The 20,009-nt window shown below is 53.9% G+C and overlaps 1 protein-coding gene across 11 annotated transcripts in view; it reads left to right on the top strand.

Moving 5' to 3' along the window:
- The window catches only part of EVC2 (EvC ciliary complex subunit 2), a 41,653-nt gene that overhangs the window by 1,859 nt on the left and 19,785 nt on the right, over positions 1–20,009 (top strand). The window contains exons 1-6 of one of the 11 annotated variants that reach the window (XM_023520188.1): positions 137–1,388; positions 2,167–2,828; positions 4,135–4,321; positions 8,369–8,478; positions 10,057–10,110; positions 18,790–18,924. In XM_023520188.1, the coding sequence (XP_023375956.1) occupies positions 2,730–2,828; positions 4,135–4,321; positions 8,369–8,478; positions 10,057–10,110; positions 18,790–18,924 (585 nt within the window). In that variant the 5' untranslated portion in view covers positions 137–1,388; positions 2,167–2,729. The other 10 variants (XM_023520193.1, XM_023520192.1, XM_023520189.1 and 7 more) reach the window with 10 other exon arrangements.

Consider the following 20,009-nt stretch of genomic DNA (forward strand, 5'->3'; position numbering starts at 1 on the left):
GTTCAGTGGAAGATATTTTAGTTGAGGCTTCAGGGAATGCGTAGGGTGAGCCAGGAAGGGTGGGGGACGGGGCCTCCCAGGCAGACGGACCGTCATAGTAGGGGCTTGGCTGGTGGCTGCTGCCCTGGTCAGGCCGGACTCTAGAACAATCCCATCATTGCAGAAAGTTCTGTTGGAAGCTCACTGGAAGGAGGGAAGCAGTGACGTGTGGTGTGGGCAGAGGCTTGGGTCGTCACTCATTACTGGCATTTACGGCGGGTCCCCCGGAGTCAGCCTGTGACCTGGGTGCTTGGGGTACAGCGGAACAGGACAGCCTCTGCTCCTTAGGAAACCTCGTTCTGGGGGCCGGAGAAGGACACTGAGTAACAGCGTGACCGTGGGTGGTCGGGTATAGAGAGAGAGACAGCGGCAGAGGGGACTGAGAGACGGTCAGTGCCCTCTAGACAGGGTGGTCAGGGGTGGCGCTTTGAAGAGATGACCGTTGAGCAGAGCCCTGTATGGGAGGAGTGCGGGCAAGGGCAGGTCGAGAGAACTTTCCAGACTGAGATCATAGTGAGCACAGAGGCTGGTGGGGTGGGGGGGTGTGTGTGCTTGGAGTGGTCCAGGACAAGCAAGGAGGCCAGTGTGGCCGGAGCAGAGGGCAGCGGGGGAGCCGGAGGGGCCAGATCAGGAGAGGCCCGGTGACCAGGCAGGACTCTGGCTGTTAGTAAGCCGGATGCCATGGGAGCAGGGGCGTGGCACACCCTGACCCATCTTGTTAAGTAAAGCGCCCCTGCAGCCGGTGTGAGGGCAGAGGGCAGAGGGCACAGGTGGAAACCGGAAGACCGAGAGAGGAGGCAGGTGGGAGACCAGGTGGCAGACCAGGTGGATTGGGGCGTGGTGCTTAGTGGCTACTGAGAGGTGGTGGGTTGGCGGATGTATTTTGAAGGCAGGGCCAGCGGGATTTGCTGGGAGTGGTTTGGGGCTGAGTGAGACAGAGCAGCCAAGGACGAAACCAAAGGCTTGGGCCTGAGCAGATGGGCGAATAGAGATGCCCTTGGCTCACGGGCTGCACCTCCTCGTCAGTCGCCCCTCCTGCATGCATTTGCTCTAAAACTGTATTTCTTAGAGGGTTTTTTGCAGGCTGCTGTATGAGGATTCGAATCGTAGCCCAGGCTCAAGGGCTCCCCAGGACTCCGTGGGGTCCTGGCATGTCAAAGAGCTGCTTGGGGAGGGTGGCAGGCGGAGGCCTGGGCTGCTCACGCTGCGGCATGTGTCAGCACATTTGTAGTGTCCCCTCTGTGCCGTGGTTCCTCTGTGCAGTGGGAGGGACACGCTGTGGGGGAAGGACCTGCTTCGTGGAAGAACCGTAGGGTGTGGAGTCACACAGGCTGTGCGACCTTGGGCAGGTGAGCTAACCTTCACAAACCTTGGTCCCCTCGTCCATCCAATGGGAGCAGTAAAATTCCTGTGCGTAAGGTGATAGGCACGTGCCTGGCACTTGGGAAAGGATAGCCATTGTCATGATTATTGGCGTCACCGAGTGCTGCCTAGTCCGTGACTCAGAGCATGATAGTCAGTATCCATACCGTGTGGGCTGCATCCTGGGCTCAGGGGGCATGTGGCAAGGGGGGAATGAACTCATTATGACCGAGGGGCAATGGGGCCAGCATCTGGAGCCACTGCAGGGCCGGGGGGGCCAAACCTGGGTGGATCCCCCGCTTCGATGATGGGAGCAGCTCATGGGAGGCCGCCCCACGCACTGCGTGCGAGCCACGTTCACTCGTCACTGCCGTGTGCCTGGTGGACCCCATCGGCCGACACACGGAGGGGACACAGGACGGGTGTGAACAGTCAGTAAAGGATTTCTCTGCGGTTCTGCTCGTGTGCCTCTTGCTGAGGTGTCAGCCCTGGTTTGCTGTGTCGCTGTGACAGTGGGTGTCTTTACGTGCACCCCCAGACCAGGAAGGAGCTCCACACGTCCACGTTCTTCTCTCCTCCTAGGTTTTAAGTTTCGATCTGTTTCATACTCTTTAAAAAAATCTTCACGATTACTAAGGCAATTACTAGACGAGCAGAAGTAATCTCTGCCCCCTTTCAAAAGTTCATCTTGTACGTTTATTAAATTATGTGTAGCATGCAATATATATTTTTTTGTTTCCTAATAATTTCTACGTTTTACTGCAGTATGGAGATGCTCAAGGAACTTCTGGGAGTGGAGTAATTTTTCAGAAATGTGCAGTGGTAAGTGTTCAAAGGTGGCTTATGCTTGAAGGGAAAGTACTTGGGTTTTGCCCAAATCACATATTACTGAGGTTATATATTAAAGATCTGACAAATATTGGGGTTATCTATATGTATCTGGGGACCTGAGTGATGAGTTTATATGTGATGTCACAACACCATTACTAAGATTTTTGGGTAACAGTTAAATTGCCGTTAGTGAAAATCCAGTGTGATTATTTAGAATGGTGGAGAAAGTAGGATCCATTTTGTCTTAGATTTTAACATCGATATGGTGCTTGACAGTTTTAAAAAAGTATTTAACGTCTTTTAGGTCTTTAATCTTTACTAATCCCATGAGATGGCTTCCCACATTATCCTTGTGGAGCGGGTCCCCAGACCCCCCTCAGGTTCTGTGATTCACGGGAAGGGCTAACCACACGGCGGAACTGTCATACTTCCAGTTTATTGCAGCGGAAGGGGACCGATCGTAGTCAGCGGAGGGAAGCTCACGGGCAGAGATCTGGATGGCAGCCTCCCGCTGTCCCTTCCCGGTGGAATTGTGTGGACGGCGTTTAATTTTCCCAGCAGCCATGTGTGATGTCACTCGAGCCTCGGAGTCCAGGGTTTTTATTGTGGGTCAGCCGTGTCGGCGTGGACCCACGCAGCTGCCCTCAGTTACTCTATCTCCAGCCCCTCCCGAGGTCACCCGGCCACACCTGGCCCAAGGCCCCACCATGAATCACAGTGTCAGTATGGACTCCTGGGTGTGGCCCAAGGTCAAGGGTATATAAAGACACTCTTATCAGGCCTAGCATTCCAAGTCTTCAGAGGACCTGGCCCGGGAGCGTCCTTTCTTTGCAACGTGCAGGGTTTGGGCAGTCCGCGCCTGCCGAGTTAACCCTTTACTGCACAGTCGTCATTTTCTCCCAGGCCCCTAGCTGTCTTGTTCCCCTTATAATCTGTTCCACAGATACAGTCAGTGCTGCCAGTTTCTCCCGTGTCCTTCCAGAGACGTTTTCTACTCTGTGCATGCAGTTACGAGTGTGTACGTGTGTGTAGCTGCACGTATACATACACGCACCTCCCTCTTCCCCTGCTCACGGAGGTGGCCGTGCACTACGCACAGAGTTCTGCAAAGTTCAGTGCTTTCCCGCTGGGTACATTCCCCTCAGGACGGGCATGGCTTCCTTCCCTGTCCTCCAGCTCCTCCTGCGTCTCTTTCAGCAGGGCTGGGGTGGTGGGGAGACAGGTGTGCTGGGAGGTACATTAGAGAGGGGAGCAAGGCGAGGTTGCCGAGGCCGGGCGGGGAGCCAAGGTGTTGGGCCACTGGATGGCTTCCAACAGCCAAGCCAGTCAGACACGTGGCCAGCAGAACCTGGACGGGGAGACTGGCCAGGGGTCAGGAGACCAGCTCGGGGTGATCCTGGAGACCAGATGGCCATCAGAGGCTCTGGGTGGAGCTCTGGGGCCAAATTAGTAAAATAACAGGGTAAGAAAGAGCCATTTCTTGGTGACCCCAATTGTTACGATCTCCTCAACCCGACCATGTTCTGTACTTGGACATTTTTTCTCCTAAGTCGCTTTGTAGGAAAGATTTCACTGCGTTTCAGGGTCCCAGTTACTTTGAAACTGTCACCAAGCAACAGCTTGGCAAGTGTGAGTCAAAACTCTCCTGGGGCCTTTGAAACCAGACCTGATAAAGTCTCAGAACCATCGTGAGACCATATGGCCTCCTACGGCCTCTGAGAGACATTTTCTGCCATGGGCGTGCAATTACGAGTGTGAGTGCACACGCACACGTACCTACACGCATGCATACGTGTACCTCCCCCGCCTGAAGACCTAACGTGTACGAGTCGAGCGGGCGCATCATTTTAGGGGGTCAGTCATGTCAGCGAGCGTGTGCCCTCATGTCACGTCCTGTCCCAGGTGTCCGGGCAGAGCACAGCGCAGACGGCCCAGGTGCGTCTGCTGGTGAACAACAGCCAGACGCCGGACGCGGCCAACCTCTCGGATCTGGTCTTGCTGGACAATGTCACCGGCCTCACCATCTGGGCGTCGCCTGGAAACAAGACCTCAGCAGGGTTCCAGGCTTTCAGGAAGCAGTTCCTGCCAGGTGAGAGCGGAACATCCCGTGTTGGGGGAGCGGAAGTGATGGGCACGTGCCCAGAGCGTGTGACGTGCAGCGGGCGTGTTCTTTAACACGTGTCACGTGTTCGCTCGCTTAACCCTCACAGCAGAATCAGGGCGTCGGGGAAGGGAACTGATCCATGCCTGTGACCGAAAAGCTGGATTTGCTGCTTAAGTTAGAGAGAAGCAGGATTTGGGGAGGTTTTTTTTTTTTTTTTTTAATTAGATAAGATTTAATTTTTGTTACGAAATATTTCAAACATGCACAAAGATACAGTTTGTGGGGAACGCCAGTGTGTCCATCACCCAGACGACTGGAATTGCCGTCACTCGGTAGAATGCAGAGCTCATTCTGGGGTGTGCTGGACAGAGGCGGGGGTGCTGTGACTGTGGGCCTAGGAGCCTGTGCATGACACGTGCAGGTGTGGTCACTCCAGTGCCTGCCCTGCTGATTGGCTGGCTTTCCCCAGTGTCCTCCCTGGCCGGTTGGCTTTCAGAGGCATGCTTCCTGAGGTGCGTTGCTATTGGTTAACTAAGCAGATTTAAACTAATTTCGGGTGCTGTTGTTATTCTGACTTCAGAATTGTCAGTTTGCCTCGGAGGGTGAGATCTCTTTCATTCAGAGTTGCTGTCTCCCCCGCAGATGACAAGGCTAAGGTGCTGGGGAACTCGCCCGAGGCTGTAGGGCTGGCGGTCAAGGCCGTGGTTCAACCTCAGGCAGTCTGGCCCCCTCATGCACCTCCAAACCACTGTGCCCCAGCGCCTCTTATGACCCGTGACCTGTACTGACCTGTCCACGTCCATGCGCCTGGCCCACGATGCTCATCGATCATGCCCCCTTTCCCCAAAGAGGCCTCTGAATCCTCCCCAACACCACGATGTTGACAGAAGCTGCCAGCGGACCTGGCCCCCACATAGTGACCTCTTTGCTGGCGCTGGTATAAGCGATGCCATAAAAGCCGTGACGGTCGGTCCCAGCCGAGTGATCTTCAGTCCCTTCCCTCCGTGATGTGAGCATAAACCCCCGATTCCTGGGTTAGCGTTCAGAGGACAGAGCATGCGGCCAGGAGCAGAGCGCGGACGGGTCCCACGTGGACCTGGCCCTGACTCCCAGCCTGGCCCGTTGGGAGCTGTGTGGCCTCCAGGTCACTGAAGTGCTCTGAGCTTCAGATGCCATGCGTGTATAATGGTGGCCCCTACAGTCGTTATAGAGGTCGAATGAGGTATGTGACCTGGTACTCGGCCTGCCCAAGGGACGGCAAGTCTTCAGTCCCCACCCCTCCAGTCCCTGGCAACTCTCTCTATTCTTGTTACTATACCATTGTTGTTTTTGTCCAGGCCTTAGCTCTGCCTACGTGGCTGCGTGCCACGTGGGCAGCGTCTGCACGCATTGTGTTTAGTCGTGAACTCACCATATGCCAAGGGATGTGACATTGATTTTCAACTTAGTGGGCAAGAAAGTTCCCCAAAGAGTGAGTATGTAACTAGAAAATCAAATGACCCATCGTATCCCAGGCACTGTGGTCTAGGGAAGAGATGACGGGCCTGTGAGGTTAGGTGGCCTCCAGCGTGTTCGCTGGGCGGGCCTGCATGAGTTGGCCACCCCTCGTGGTCTCGTTCCCTCTCCCGCACGTCGTCGAGAGCGGCGTGTGCAGCTCCAGGCACCATCCGGGGGGCATCTAGGTGCACGTGCGTGCAGACACCGTGAGGAAGTCAGAATACGGCGCCAGAGTAGTCCCGGTGAGAATGACCCCTATAATTAAGGGTTATCTTAATTATTGTGATCATTCTGTCCTTACCTTTATTCTCTCAGATTCGTCATTATGTACAAATCAAATGAAAACGTTGAGGGTTTTTAAAATAGGAATTCTAGTGACCCCATGGGCGCAGTGCTCATTTACATTTTTGGGGGGTCTTGGTACATTGAGAAATGGAGCACACGAGAGCGCGTCGGGGCTGAAATATAACCCCTGTCACACGTGAAGAAGGAGTTGGAGGACCAGCTGAGGTGACATCAGATGGCCCGCTGACGCCCGGCAGGCAGAGTCGGATGGGCTTTGTCACCTACTCGCATGTCGAGCCGATGTCCCCAGCCCCTCAGGAGCGGTGCCGCTGTGCTCTCTGCTGGCAGCCCGCTCTCTGAGGAAGTGGGGCCGACTGGCGATGCACCCCTGAGTCTGCCGGTCAGACAAGGGGTGTTGCCGAGTGAGATAGGGGCAGGGAGAGGCCGGCTCTGGTGCGGGCGGGGTGGGCGCCCACACTCACGGACGGAAACGTCTGGGGCAGTGGGCGCGATCGTCCCTTGATGGTCTCTGTCCGTTCGTCCTCCGAACCCACTGGGCTTCGCATTAACCTGAAGCTTGCTGGTCCCCTGGGGAAGGAGGGCAGCCGTTGGTTAGGACTCATGACAGCCCTGCTCCCCCAAACCACTCGTTGACTGCCCCCACGTGTGTCCTTCCGGGACTGCTGGGCGGTAGAAGAGATGTTTGTCCTGCCTCGTGAAGGCTTTGGAAATGATTCCGAGTCTTCCATTATTGAAATGAACCCAAAGTTTCCTCTACGCCCAAGGAGGGGAATTCTGGTACCCATTCGGATCACTTCCAGCCGAACTATCCCACAAGGCACATCGGAGATTTTGCTCTACGATGAAAGGACAACCCAGAATTTAGCTGCATAAAATGCTCCAACAAGGACCTGCCAACACCTCCCTTTCGCAGATTCTTAGGGAGAAATGAGAAATCTCAGGGATTCCTCTACAAATTGAAATTCAAATATATTCAAGCCCAAAAGAAATTAAAATAGGAGACCAAGATTGTTGCCCTCGTAAGTTTGGAGTCCAAAGTCCAACATTTTTCGCTTCATTTAAAATTCCCTAAATCATCTTCCCGGACAGCTGTTGGTGTCTGGAAGACGTGGGGTTCTTCCAGCTGCCAGGAGGGCGGGGCTCCTTTGTCTCAGAAGCCGGATTAGCTGAATGTCAAGTTTCTCACAAGCCTCAGTTTTTAAAAAGTCTACCAAGTTCAGGGACGCAACAGAGTGTCACATAAAGGAAATGTGGTGTAGCCACACAGTGGAGTATTACTTGGCAATGAAAAGGAAGGGCGTGGTGGTCCATGCCCCTACATAGGTGTGCCCCAAGGACACCTGCTCAACAAAAGATCCAGACACAAAGAATACATATTGTGCAATCTCGTTTCTGTGTTTACAGAAGACAGATTTATCCCCCAAACAGATGAACAGTTGGGGCTGGAATAGCAATGCGAGTGACTTGTCATTGGGCACGAGGTCTCGGGGTTTGACTGGGTGTGTCCCTTCACTGGAGAGCAGGTGTTTTCGGTCCTCACATCTTATCAAGGAGGCTCTGAGCTTCTCCCTTAAATGCAAACAATTAATTTTTGTAATTCAGCAATTGAGGTTCAAGTAGAAGCCATGAAGGTGGGGACTCCATGTGAGTCCCAGGTGACCTTCGCTGCCCTCTCCCGGCCCTGGTCTGATGCCGCTTCCTGTGCACACAGAACCAGCTACCCGGAGCTGTCAAAGCGGCAGTTAGTACCGTCTGTCAGCAAGGCTCAAAAGTCCTCCAAAGACTCGCTTCCTCAGCCATATGGATGAGATTGCTGGGAATAAACAGGTCCCAACCAGATTCTGAACAAAACAAAAAGGTTCTGGGTTTCCTAAGAGTGTGAGCTGAACACATCCTTCACTGGGAGCCTGACCGCCTAGTCCCAGGCAGTGCCGGATGGGGGTGGGGCGCCAGGTATGACAAGGCAGGAGGGGAAAGGGGCAGAGCAGAAAGGGGCTCCTGGCTCCTCCCACCTGCCGACAGCCCCTCCAGGGGAAAACCCAGGGCCCAAGAGCAGAGGCATCCCAGCTACCGTCCTAACTAACCGCTAACCGAGTCCAGAAGGCTCCCCAGCTGCCGGCGTGGGCCGTGACGTCGGCCTCCGTTCCATGGCGCGGCTGGCGGGAGGCGGCGGGCGGCTGCGTGGCCGAGGGCCCTCTCGTGACTGGCCTGTGCCTTCTCTCCGAGCAGTCGGAGACGCCTTCTTGGTCAGCTACACAGCGGCGCTGGAGGCCGGAGGCGTTGGGAGTGGAGCGCGTCTGCTGCTGCCTGCCCTGCTCTCTTTCGAGAGCTCGTCACCGGTACGGACGACCTCGATTTCTGTCTTGTTACTGCGGGGGTGGCGGTGGGGGGTCTTACGTATTACCTTCGTTCGGCGCCTCGCCTGTCTGTCATATCGACACCGCCCCTTCCCCCGCCCCAGCAACCCCCACCGTCCCCCCGAGAATGTCAGCTCCATGAGACCAGGGACCCCATCGGTCCAATTCCCAGCTGTCTTCCCAGCGACACAAACAGAGGCCTGCACGTAGTAGGCACTCAGTCGCTGTAGAATAAATGAATGAACGAACCAACGAACTAGCGAAGGCGGGCGAGCGTTTGTTTTTTTTTCTTTTTTGACTTCTCTGGGCCTCAGTTTCCTCATCTACCAGGAGGAGATTGTTCTGCCAGTGTCGCCCGGATTTTGTGGGGATAAATGAGATGCTGCTTCTGTGCAGATGGCCTGCACCTCCCTCCCCCTTCCAGGCCGTGCAGGGCTCACTGGGCCGTTCTGGGGACAGAGAGTGGGGGGCCCCGCTGCCCACCTGTCCCCCTGGGAGCCCAGCATCTGGGTTCCTTCGGGACTCGCGCGAGGCTCCTGCCCGCCTCCTCTTAGATTGCCAGCGTCGCCCCTTCCTCGGCCACCGCAGAAATGGCGCGTGGAAGGCCGGCATCTGTCCAGTGACGGAGCGCTGGAAGCGGACGAGAGGCTTCTGTGCCCAGTTCTCAAATTGTTCCCCCCGGCAGGATTTCATAGCCCTTTGGTTGGCACAAATGATGTAAAGAAGGTCAAGTGCATTGGGGGCTGAAGAGGATCTGACCCAAAGCCCGAGTGAGACTCGTCTGCAACTGCTTGTCAGTCAGAAATGCGCCATGCTTTGGTCTGCAAACTGCTTTCGCTAACACGCGTGCACACGCTTGTGCATCCCAGATTCATACAGAGGTCCGTGGACAGGACCTAGAAGAAGGAGGTCGAGCGGGAAAAGCCTAGAACATTCATCTCAGCTCCTTACAGTATTGTATAAGCATGCCCGTGTTGTAAAACCATTGCTGGGTCTCTCTCGGTCCATGTGTTCTGACTTCACGCTGTGACCTGACAGCTGTCTCTCCAGCCTTGAAGTTTGGGTAGCAAACAGGGGTGAGGATGTGTGTCTTGCAGAGAGGTGAAGACCAGCTCTGTGGCGCCCTACAAGCTCCTATCTGCTTAGGCCGGGAGTCAGGACACGCAGGGGGAGGGACCCGGAGGGAGAGGACACAGAGAATGCAATGAACACGGGCCGCTTATGAAGTGGGGTGGACAGGGCTGGCCCCAGCCCCAGTCCCCTGCCCCAGCCCCCTGTCCCCAGTCTCCTTCCCTCTCCCCAGTCCCTAACCCCCAGCCCCCAGCATTTCACCACCAGGGCGTCCTGCTGGCTCACTGATTAGGGAGGCTGCCGTTAGGGTTTTACAGAAGCCTTCCGGAGAGAAGGAGCGTCTCAGTCCCACAGACCTTTCCCCCCGGAGGGTCTTTGAGACCCCCGCGGGCTCCATACCCCCAGCGATCAAGGGCCTGTTGCGGCTCCAGGCTCAGCGGGCTGGAAACACACCAAGTGTGACTCCACGTTTCTTCCTCCTTTCTCTAGAACAGAACGCAGCTAAAAGCCCTTTTCACCGTAACAGCAGAAGAGAAGATTAAGGTAAGAGAAAGTATCTGACTCGACACCCCTGGTGCCCGTGTGTCCTTTTACACCTATGGCGTGGGGTCTCTTGTCCTCAGAGCCAGGGCGAGGCGCCCGCCCCGGCCTTGGCAGCCCAGACTTGCACCCAGGCTGGGGGGATCCGGGCAGTCTGGGGTCCCCCGGTGTGGCCTGAGCCTGTCTGGTTAGTTTCCTGGATGAGGTTTATGCTGAACACCTGTTCCTCCACCTGGGCAGGGCGGGCCAGTCACTACCCGGACGCCTGTCTGTGTTTCTGATCAGCTGTGTCCATACCCACCTGGCAGCTCCTCAGTGCTCGCTGCCGGGTCAGCCGGTGGCCGAGCCGGCCGGTGACCGTGTTTGTCTTCCCAGTCCTTCCTGGGGCTCTGCGGCCCGTGGGCAGGTCTCCCACTTCTGCCGTTCACCACTGGCACTTTCCCCCTTCCGTTCATCCATTCGATCACTCACAGCTCATGCGTTCACTCACCCAGGTACATCAATTCACCGCGAAGCACGTTTCACATTTTATAAGCACCTCCTGGGTGCCAGGCATTCTAAGTAATTTCCATATGCTGAATATCATGTAATCTTCACCCCAATCTTGGGAGATAGATTCTATTTCAGAATCACCCCCGTTTTGTGCATGGGGAAAACGAGGCACACCCAGGTCAAGTACTTTGCGTGAGGTCACGTGGCTAGAGCGTCAGGGTTCCCAGCCGGCCCCCATTTTTGATGATTCGCTAGGAGGACCCACAGAATGCAGCGTGCGGCCGCGCTGATGGCTAAGGCGTATCACAGAGGAAGGAGGCAGAGCGCGGTCAGCAAAGGGGAGAGGCACGTGTGTGAGGTCTGGGGGACCCAGGTGCAGTGTCCCGGGTCCTCTGCCCCTAGGGACACCAGGACATGCTTGATTCCTTCAGCACTGACCTGTGACAACACGGTGAATTGTCATCTACCCGGGGAGCTGGTTAGTGGCCCAGCACCAGGAGTTTTGTTGGGGGCCGGGCACCTGGGCACACTCTGCCGGGCACTCACCGAGGTTCCAGGCCCCCAGAAGGGAGGCAGGTGTTCAGCATAAAGCTGGAAGGCACCCTCCAGACATCCAGGGTCCCAGCTGCCAGCCTGGGACCTGCTGTGTGAGCACTTCTGGTAAGTGTTCGGACCGGGATTTGAACCCGGTGCTTTGGCTCCATGGTCCTGCTGTTGGGCAGTGGGCCCCATGCCCCGTGCAGAGCCGAATCCCCCCCCGCCACCCCCCAGAGAAATGGAAACAAAATCAGTCCTGCTGTAGCACGCTGACAGTCTGTGGGGACGTGGGGCACACAGGTGCAGGCAGTCCTGCTGGCTGGTCTGTGAGCTCCCGGCGGGCGGGGCATGTCTGGCTCGTCCTTGTGTCCCCCACTGTGCCTTACAGTGCAGGTGCGCTCAGCAGGTAGATAACCCATGATTGAGCCAATTGTCATCAGTGGCGGTGACTGCGTCTCAGTGGGGGAGGTGACTCGTCACCTTGTGATTATAATAAAAGTCAGAGAATATTCATTTAATCAATATTCGTGCGCCTTCCTCCGTGCCCAGGCCCCCTCCTGGGGCTGGAGATGAGCCACCCGCAGGTCTTGGGGAATAGGTGCCCCCTCTGGCTGCGGACCCACGGGCGCAGGTGTGAAGTGGAGCAGTGAGTCGGAGCCAGGTGACCTTGAGCTGCGGACCACTTTCAGGGAGGTGACCGTCGCGTGGGAAGACGTGGCATGCATACGTAGTGGCCCTCCAACGTCGTGGGGACCGCAGGCTCTCGGACCAGAGGGTCTGGCTTTGCATCCCGGCCCCTCCACCAACTGTGTGCGACCGTATGCGTGTTACTTTCCTTCCCGGGCCTCGGTTTCCTCGCTGGTGATGGGACTAATAACAGCCCCCGTTTCGTAGGGCGGTTGTCGGAGTGAGCAGGCGGATGCCTGTGAAGCACTCGGCACAGTGCGCAGTAATGTCAGCTGCTGTTATCAGCATCGCTGTCACGTACACACACGAACAGCACCGCTCTGCAAGTGACCAGCGAATGTCCCGTGTGCATCAGGGCCCCGGGCTCACATGCCCACAGGGCCAGGCGGGTGCCCCAAGAGTGAGAGCCAGGCCCGTGCACGGTTCTAGGACGTGAAGGGGTCTTGGGTGGCTTGAAGACTCAGATTGCCCATCATCCGTCATCCCTCCCCCGACAATGATGCACTAAACGAGAGAAGCCAAAGGCCAGAAGATGGAATTTGTTTGGTTGGGAAATATAGATTGTATGTGCCGTGGATGCTTATAGGAGAGAAAGCCCTGTGTGAGCCAAGTGAGTGGTGGCTTCTTGGAGGAGGTAAGAATTCCGTTGGGCCTTAAAGGAAGGATTTTGTTAAAGACAGAGGAGGGACGTTCTAAAACATGCAGCTGGAAACGTGACTCCAGGCTGAGCCGGCTTGACTGGTGGCTGGATGTGGACCGAGGCCCGCTGGCTGCCAGCACGGTGCCTGGCACTGCGGGGATGCACGGCGGGATGAGGCCAGGCGCCTGCCGGTGTCACTGTGTGCTCCCGCGGGGCTGGCTGGGCTCCTGCAAGGAGAACGTCACTGTACCAGGAAAGCGTGAGGATGTGAACGGAGAGCAGCCCAGCCTGAGGGCAGACGCGCCCCTGACGGCTCATCCAGCCTGGAGGAAACACAGAGTGACACACCCAGTAATGCGCCGTGAGCTGGGATTCTGCAGTACTCGGAAGACAGCCGTTGGCTCCTTCAATTCCTGCCACTTGCCTGAGGGTGCAACTGGTGAATGTCAGCCAGGATGAGGCCCCAGCAATGGCTTGCCATTTCGTCTCACAGAGTCTTCTTACCCTTTCTGTCTCCCGGAAGAATAGAATCTCCTCATTAGGAAAAAATACCACACCGCCCTGTCTGGGCATTGGGTGCTGGTGTTCAGATTGTGCTGGATGTTACTGCTGCATGTTACTGCTGCTGCTTGTGTTAGTTGCATGTGCCCATGAACACTCTAGGCACCGTGCCACGCACGGGAGAGTAAAGATCTCAGATCGAAGCATGAGAGAGACGTTTAAACCAATTATTTCGTCACCAAATTCACTTAAAGTAAGAATTCTAGTGGAATTGAGATGAGGCTGGAGTAGAGATCGAATCCATTCAAGTTTCACTTGAAAACATAAATTTAGGGAACTAGAGAATTTGAAAATGAGTAAGTTGGGGGGATTTGCCTTGCGGATATCAAAAAATTATAAAGCTACACAAATACAATATTCAGCTCCTGCAAGAAAGTCAGAACAACAGGACAAAATAGAACATCTATGCTTATGTATATATAACGAGATACGATGGTATTTCAAATTAATGGAAAAAGAATGTTATTATAAATTTGAGGGCAACTGCCTGGATCTCTTGGAAGAAAACTAAAGATGAATTCCTTCATCAGCTTAAAAATCTAAATACATAAAACAATTTGTAAGTAGAAACTATGGGTTAATATTTTATGATACGAGGAAAACCGTGGAGGAAAAACATGGATTTTTGAGCACACATATATTCGCAAACTTTACATTTAAAAACAACATTAAGAAAGGTGAGCGACAAACTCGGGAAAATACTAATGAAATACATAAAAAGGAATTAATGTCTTTAATATGTAAAAAGTTCCGATCAACAAGAAGAAGGATACCTCAATAGATGGCCGTCTACAACGTGAGAATGTCTCAAATACGAGGATTTGCGACGTAAGCCCTCGAGCCCAGCGGAGGGCACATGTAACCTGGCAAAACCGCGCGGCTCTGCGCTGGACTCGGGACGGCAGGTGTGCAGCCACATCTGCCTTCCGCGTCACCTCTCGCTTGGATTACGGCACCAGCCTCTTCCCGCCAAGTCCTGCCCGCCTCCGGCCCCGCGTCCCCACTGTTCTGATCTTCCTAAAGCGCACGCCCGCTGGCTCTCTGTCCCGGAGGGGCTCCCGGTGGCCTGCTGCTTGGAGCCCTGTCCCTGATGTTCATATTCAGGGCCCCGCGGGAAAGTGGACCTCTGCCGTCCCCCGATGCTGCTGGGTCCCCTGCGTACCCCACGTCGCTCTGCTTCTGCATGTGCTCTGGGCAGCTCCTAAACATCCCACGGGCCCTAACGGACTTCTCTGCCCCTGTGATCCCTGAGCCTCCCCCCCCCCCCGCACCGCCGGGCGTGCTGGTGGCTCCCTCTGCTGGGGGGACCCCGTGACATTGGGATCTCTGATGAAACTGGTCACTGCAGCATCGAGACGATTTCCCTGGTTGGCACTGAATACATTTTTGTTGACATCAGAATAGAGTTTTTTCTTGCCCTGGAAGAAACTTTAAAGATGATCTAGTTTCACTTCCTCATCGGAGAGTGAAAAACTCAGGTCCTCCAAGGCCCCAGGAGGTGGCCGAGGTCCTGAAGCGTGGAGCCAGCACTGAGGAACGGAACCGCGCCGTGCAATCTGTTCGCTTATCTGCCTCTGCGCCAGACCCGTCACTTAGCGAAGCTCTGTGAGTGCGTGAGCGGTGTCCACCTCTGATCGCCCTCAAGCTCCCGCTCTTGCCCGGATTCTGGCCGGGAAGGCAAGAGTCTCTTTGCTCTCAGAGTTGTTTCTCAAGGGCTGCGGGGCAGGGGTCAGCAAGTCACGGACCCCACTTGGATCTATAGCTCAAAGTGAAGGAGTTCAACTAAATTACTCCTAAAATCTCTTCTAGAGAAAGCCTTCCCTTTTCTCCAAACTTCTTTTATTTTTTGGAGGTAGGAGGAGGGTCAGGTGGGAGGGTTGGGTTTAATATATGTCTGTTGTGGACGTTCCACTCTATACTGGAGAGAGAGAGGGAGACAGAGACAGAGAAAGACAGAGACAGAGACAGAGACAGAGACTGAAGAATAAAATAACATGCCCTCGCCGGCCCACCACCAGAGAGAATCACCACTAACTGGTTAGCGTCTTGTTTTCCCCAAGTCCATAGACATATTTATTACATAATTGAAGTCAGATTCTATAAGCAATTCTTCCTCATGCTTTTGTGACTGGGTGTTGGATTTTTAACTTTTAAAGCATCCTTTTGAAAGGCCTTTTTGTCTAGCATCGCTCTTCATAAGTGCACCGAGGCAACTCATCAAAGGAATCCGCTGTCGGCTAATAACGTGATCGAACGGGCGGTAATAATGGACGATTCTTTTCCAGAGACAGGAGGGAACATGAGCGAGGCTCAGGGGCTGAGGGAGCCAGGGTCGCCGAGCCACTTTCTTGTCTGTATTCTTAGATGATGAAGTTTAAGGTAAATTGGCTCCTAGAAACCTGTGCTGACTGATTATCAGTGGGATTTGTCTGCAAGATTTTTAGGGAAAATTTCAAAAATGTGACTGAGTTGGGGCTGATTTCTAGTGCTCTGAGCGGCTTCGGTTTCTTTGTTTGTTGCTGTGGTGGTAGGTCCCTCCAGCACCCAGGCTCGCAAGCCAGACATCCAGGGACATTCTCGCCACGATCCCCACCACGGCCGTAACATCCCACATGTCCATTCTGTCACTGTCTCCCGAATACGCGTCTAACCTGTGCCCGTCCCGTGGCCTGGCAGTCATGGCGACAGCACCTCACATCTTCTGCCTGATTTCCGTGTGCTGCAAGGCCATGCATAGGACCTAGTGTTTTAATGTGGTAAAGTATGTATACCGTAACATTTAGTTATCGCCATGTGGTACATTCACATGTCGATAGTCATCACCGCTGTCTAGTTCTAGAACGTTTTCATCACCCCAGAAGGACACCGTACCCATTAAGCAGCCGCCCTCCCTCCTTCCCTCTCCTCCTCCAGCCTCTGCAGCCACTCATCCGTCTTCTCTCTGTATAGATTTGTTTATTCTGGACATTTCGTATAATGGAAACATACAGTATTTGGCCTTTTCGTGACTGGTGGCTTTTAGTTAGCGTAAGATTTTCACGATGTGTCTGTGACATAGTGTGCGTCAGCGCTTCATTCCTTTGTGTGGGGGAATACTGTTCCATCGTATAGGTAGAACGCGTTTCCTTTACCCATGCGTCAGTTGACAGACATTTGGGCCTTTTCCAGCTTGTGGATGATGTCAACAGAGCCACTGTGAACATCCGGGTACAGCTTCCTGTTGGCATACTTCTTTTCCATCCTTTGGGGTAGGTTCCCAGGAGTGAGCTTGCTGGGTTGTGTAGTGGTTGTGTGTTTGACTTGGTGAGGGGTGGAAGACACCGTTTTTATCCTCATTTTACCGATGAGGAAGCTGAAGCTCAGAGACGGGGAAGCCCAGGGTCCCGCAGCTTGGTTGGGGACAGAGCTGAGGCCGGCGAGGGCCAAAGCCCACGGTCTTCACCGGCATGTTCTACGCCTCCTACAGCCGCAGGCTTGTTTTGAGGCCCGTGTTTCTCCTGAAGACAGGAATTCATCCCTGCAGCTGTGGGGCTCAGTGAAGCTCGGCCCCGCCCCACTGCCCTGCCCTTCGTGGTCTCTCGGCCACGTGACTGGCCGGAGGAGAGCAGCACCTCAGAGCGGAGGTTCCCAGACGGTGGAGACGAGAAGAGGAAGAGAAGTGGGGTGGCCTGCTCGACTTCGTGGTCCAGTAGGAATGGAAGGGAGAGGGAGAGAAAGAGGGAGGGAGAGCGTCTCTCCCTGCGTTTTACGGTCCGGCCGCCCTGCTTGCCTGTCATTCCGTTCCAATCTTTGTTTCTGGTTCTCATCAGCCAGACGGGTACCTTCTACCACAGTTTGAGAGGCCGGAACTAAAGGTGTTTTAGAGAACCACACAGTTCCCTGGACAGTAGGTAGTGTAATCTGGTGAGGAGAACACAGACTTTGGAATAAGCCAGCTCTTACCCTTCTTTAGCTGTAGACTTCGATTAATTATTTAATCTCTTTTCATCTCCCTTCATCTGTCGGTAGAATGGGAATAATGCGTCTCCCACAGGATCGCTGAAGACAGAATGATAGCATGTAGCACACTTGATTAGTTTCCCGTGGCTTCCATCATAAATTATCACAAAACTACGGAGCTTAGAATAACAGAAACTTATTTCTTTGTGGCTCTGGAGGCCAGAAGTCTGAAACCAAGACATGTGCAGGGTGTGCTCCCTTCAGAGGCTCGAGAGAAGAATCCTGCTTGCATCTTCCTAGCTTCGGGTGGCTCCTGGAAATGCTTCTCTGTTTCGTAGCTACATCCCTCCAATCTCTGCCTCCACGGTCACATGGCCTTCCTCTTCGCGTGTGTCCGTGTCCACCTCTCTCTGTCTTTATAAGGATACAGTCAGTGATGTAGAGCCCTCCCCCACCAATCCCATATGACCTCATCTCAAGTTGATTACATCTGGGCACATTCATGGGGACCAGGGGTTGAAGTCTTAAGCATACCTCTTCAGAGAACACAGTTCAACTCACTGCAGGTCCCTAACCCAGGGACTGGCGTATTGTGGGTGATCGAATATTACTAATTCCTTTTACCTCCTCATTCTTCTTCCTTAAGCTGCAAAAAAAGAGTTCGCCTTCTGTGAAGGAGCGTCCTTGAAAACAGATGGCCGAAGATGTAGCCCCTCTGTTCTCTTTGGATGCAAATATTTTTTTTCCGCATAGATATTATCTTTATCTTAATGAAATTGATATTTAATGTGTATACAGTTCTGTATCTTTAAAAAAGGTTAGATTAGATATAAACATTTAAAAACATTATTAAAAATTCAGTGCACAAAAATCAGTTGCATTTCTATACACTAACAATGAACAATCCACGAAGGAAATGAGGAAGACAATTTCATTGACTGTAGCATCAAAGAGAATAAAATACTTAGGAATAAAGTTAACTAAAGAGAGAAAGACTTGTACAGTGGACATACTCCAAAGGACGGCCGAGAGAAATTAGGGAAGACACAGATAGGTGGGCCGGCATCCAGGTACCCGGACCGGAAGACTTCACATCGTTACGATCTACAAATTCAATTCAATTTCTCTGAAAATCCCAATGGCAGGTTTTTGTAGAAATTGAAAAACCCATCCTAAAATTAATATGGACCCTCGAGGGAACCCGAATAGCGCAAACAATCTTGAAAAGGAGCGAAGCTGGAGATCTCACTCTTCCTGACTTCAAAACGCACCATGAAGTGACAGTAATCAAAACAGTGCTGGCAGAAAGCCCGACATAGACCAACGGAAGGGAATCGAAATCCCAGGAAAACACCCTTGCGTGTATAAGTCAAATGATTTTCGACACCAGGGACAAGACCATTCGATGGGGAGAGGACAGTCATTTCAACAATAAATGATATTTTGGAAACTGGATATGCACGTGCAAAAGAATGAAGTTGGGCCCTTCCCTTACAGCAGGTACAAAAATTAACTCGAAATGGATCAAAGACTTAAATATAAAATCTAAAACCGAGAAACTCTTAGAAGAAAACGAAGCTTCACGACATTGGATTTGGCAATGATTTCTTAGCAATGACATCAAAAGAACAGGCAACAAAAGGGGAGATATGTCAATTGGACTGCTCTCAAGGGAAGCGGCTAACTTGCTAGTAAGTGGCGGAGCTGGGTGCAAACCCAGGCGCGTCTCGCTGACCCTGTCCCTGTTTTGCTGTAAGTTCGTCATAGCTCAACTTGAAAGAGGTAAAGTGTGACCACAGGTGGATCCTCCCTCTCTTGTCCCGTAGGTTCTGCCGAACCACGGCCTCCATGTGGCCGGGTTCTTCGTGGCCTTCATCGTCTCCCTTGTGCTGGCCTGGGTCACACTTTTCATCATGGGTCGCTATCAGTGTTGGAAGGGAAGCGTGCTCACCGGACATCAGGTGAGTCTCTGTGTGTATCTTCTTCCCGGAGGGGCCTTTGTGGTGGTAGATATGAGGTTGAAGTTCAACCTTCAGGTCAGTGGGTCTCGACCCTGGGTGGACACCGGAACCCGCTGGGGAACTGTGGACAAACACTCGTGCCCAGGCCCGCCTGCAGAGACTCTGACTGGGTCGTCAGTCATTTCTCAAAGCTCCCCGGCTCGTTCCAGCAGTGGCCAGGGGTGAACCCCAGCGGTCTAGCTGACTGACTAAACAACCACCCGTGTGGCTTACAGCCTCATCCAGGTTCTAGAAGTTCCACAGCCCCTGTGGAAAGTCTTTGGAGACTCACTCCCTCCTCGGGGAGGCCTGGCCCCTGAGCGTGGCTTCGTAGAGCTCCCTGGCTCGGAACCCGTGCTTCCCGCCTCTTGCTGCAGCGCCCCCCTCCGCCCAGGGCTTGGCACTCGCGGACAGTGCCGGGCTCTCCACACTCACCTTGTTGCTTTTTCAGTCCCTTCTCTGCTCCTCAGTGAGCGTAATTCTCACCAGTCCTTTGAGACTCAGCCTGGGCCTCGTCCCTCCCTGGAAGGCATCGCTGGCCACTTCCTGGCCGAGTTAGGGTGCCTCTCTCTGGGTCCCCACACTGGTTTCTGAAGAGTCCACCCAGCATGTACCCTAAGCTGCTGGGCCCCTCTGTGGGCTCCTTCATGTCTGTATTCCCTGGGCTAGGTTCCCCAAGAAGCATATCCTGAGACCAGGATCCAAATGCAAGCAGTTTATATGGAAAGTGACCCCAAGAAATAATGGTGGTGGTGGTGGGGAGGGGATAGTGAGGCAGGAAGAGAAGGCAGCCAATCAAGTTACTGCCGTGGCACCTGGAGCTTCATCCTACTTGGAAACTGGGGACAGTAGGGGCCAAGCCTCGGGGTCCCCTACCCGAGTAGAGAGGAGCAAGGGTTTTTATCCACCAGGTTCCACTGGTCATTGGTTGAGGACAGAGGGGCATGGGGGCCAAGGTGAAGGAGACAGTCCCTAGCCTGGGCTCTGAAGGCCAGCAGAAGCCTTCGGAGGAGGAAGCGTAGGTATTGGCTTGCGGATCCTGGGCT

Source organism: Pteropus vampyrus, unplaced genomic scaffold (assembly GCF_000151845.1).
Source record: "Pteropus vampyrus isolate Shadow unplaced genomic scaffold, Pvam_2.0 Scaffold252, whole genome shotgun sequence".
In the NCBI taxonomy this organism is placed as follows: Eukaryota; Metazoa; Chordata; class Mammalia; order Chiroptera; family Pteropodidae; genus Pteropus; species Pteropus vampyrus.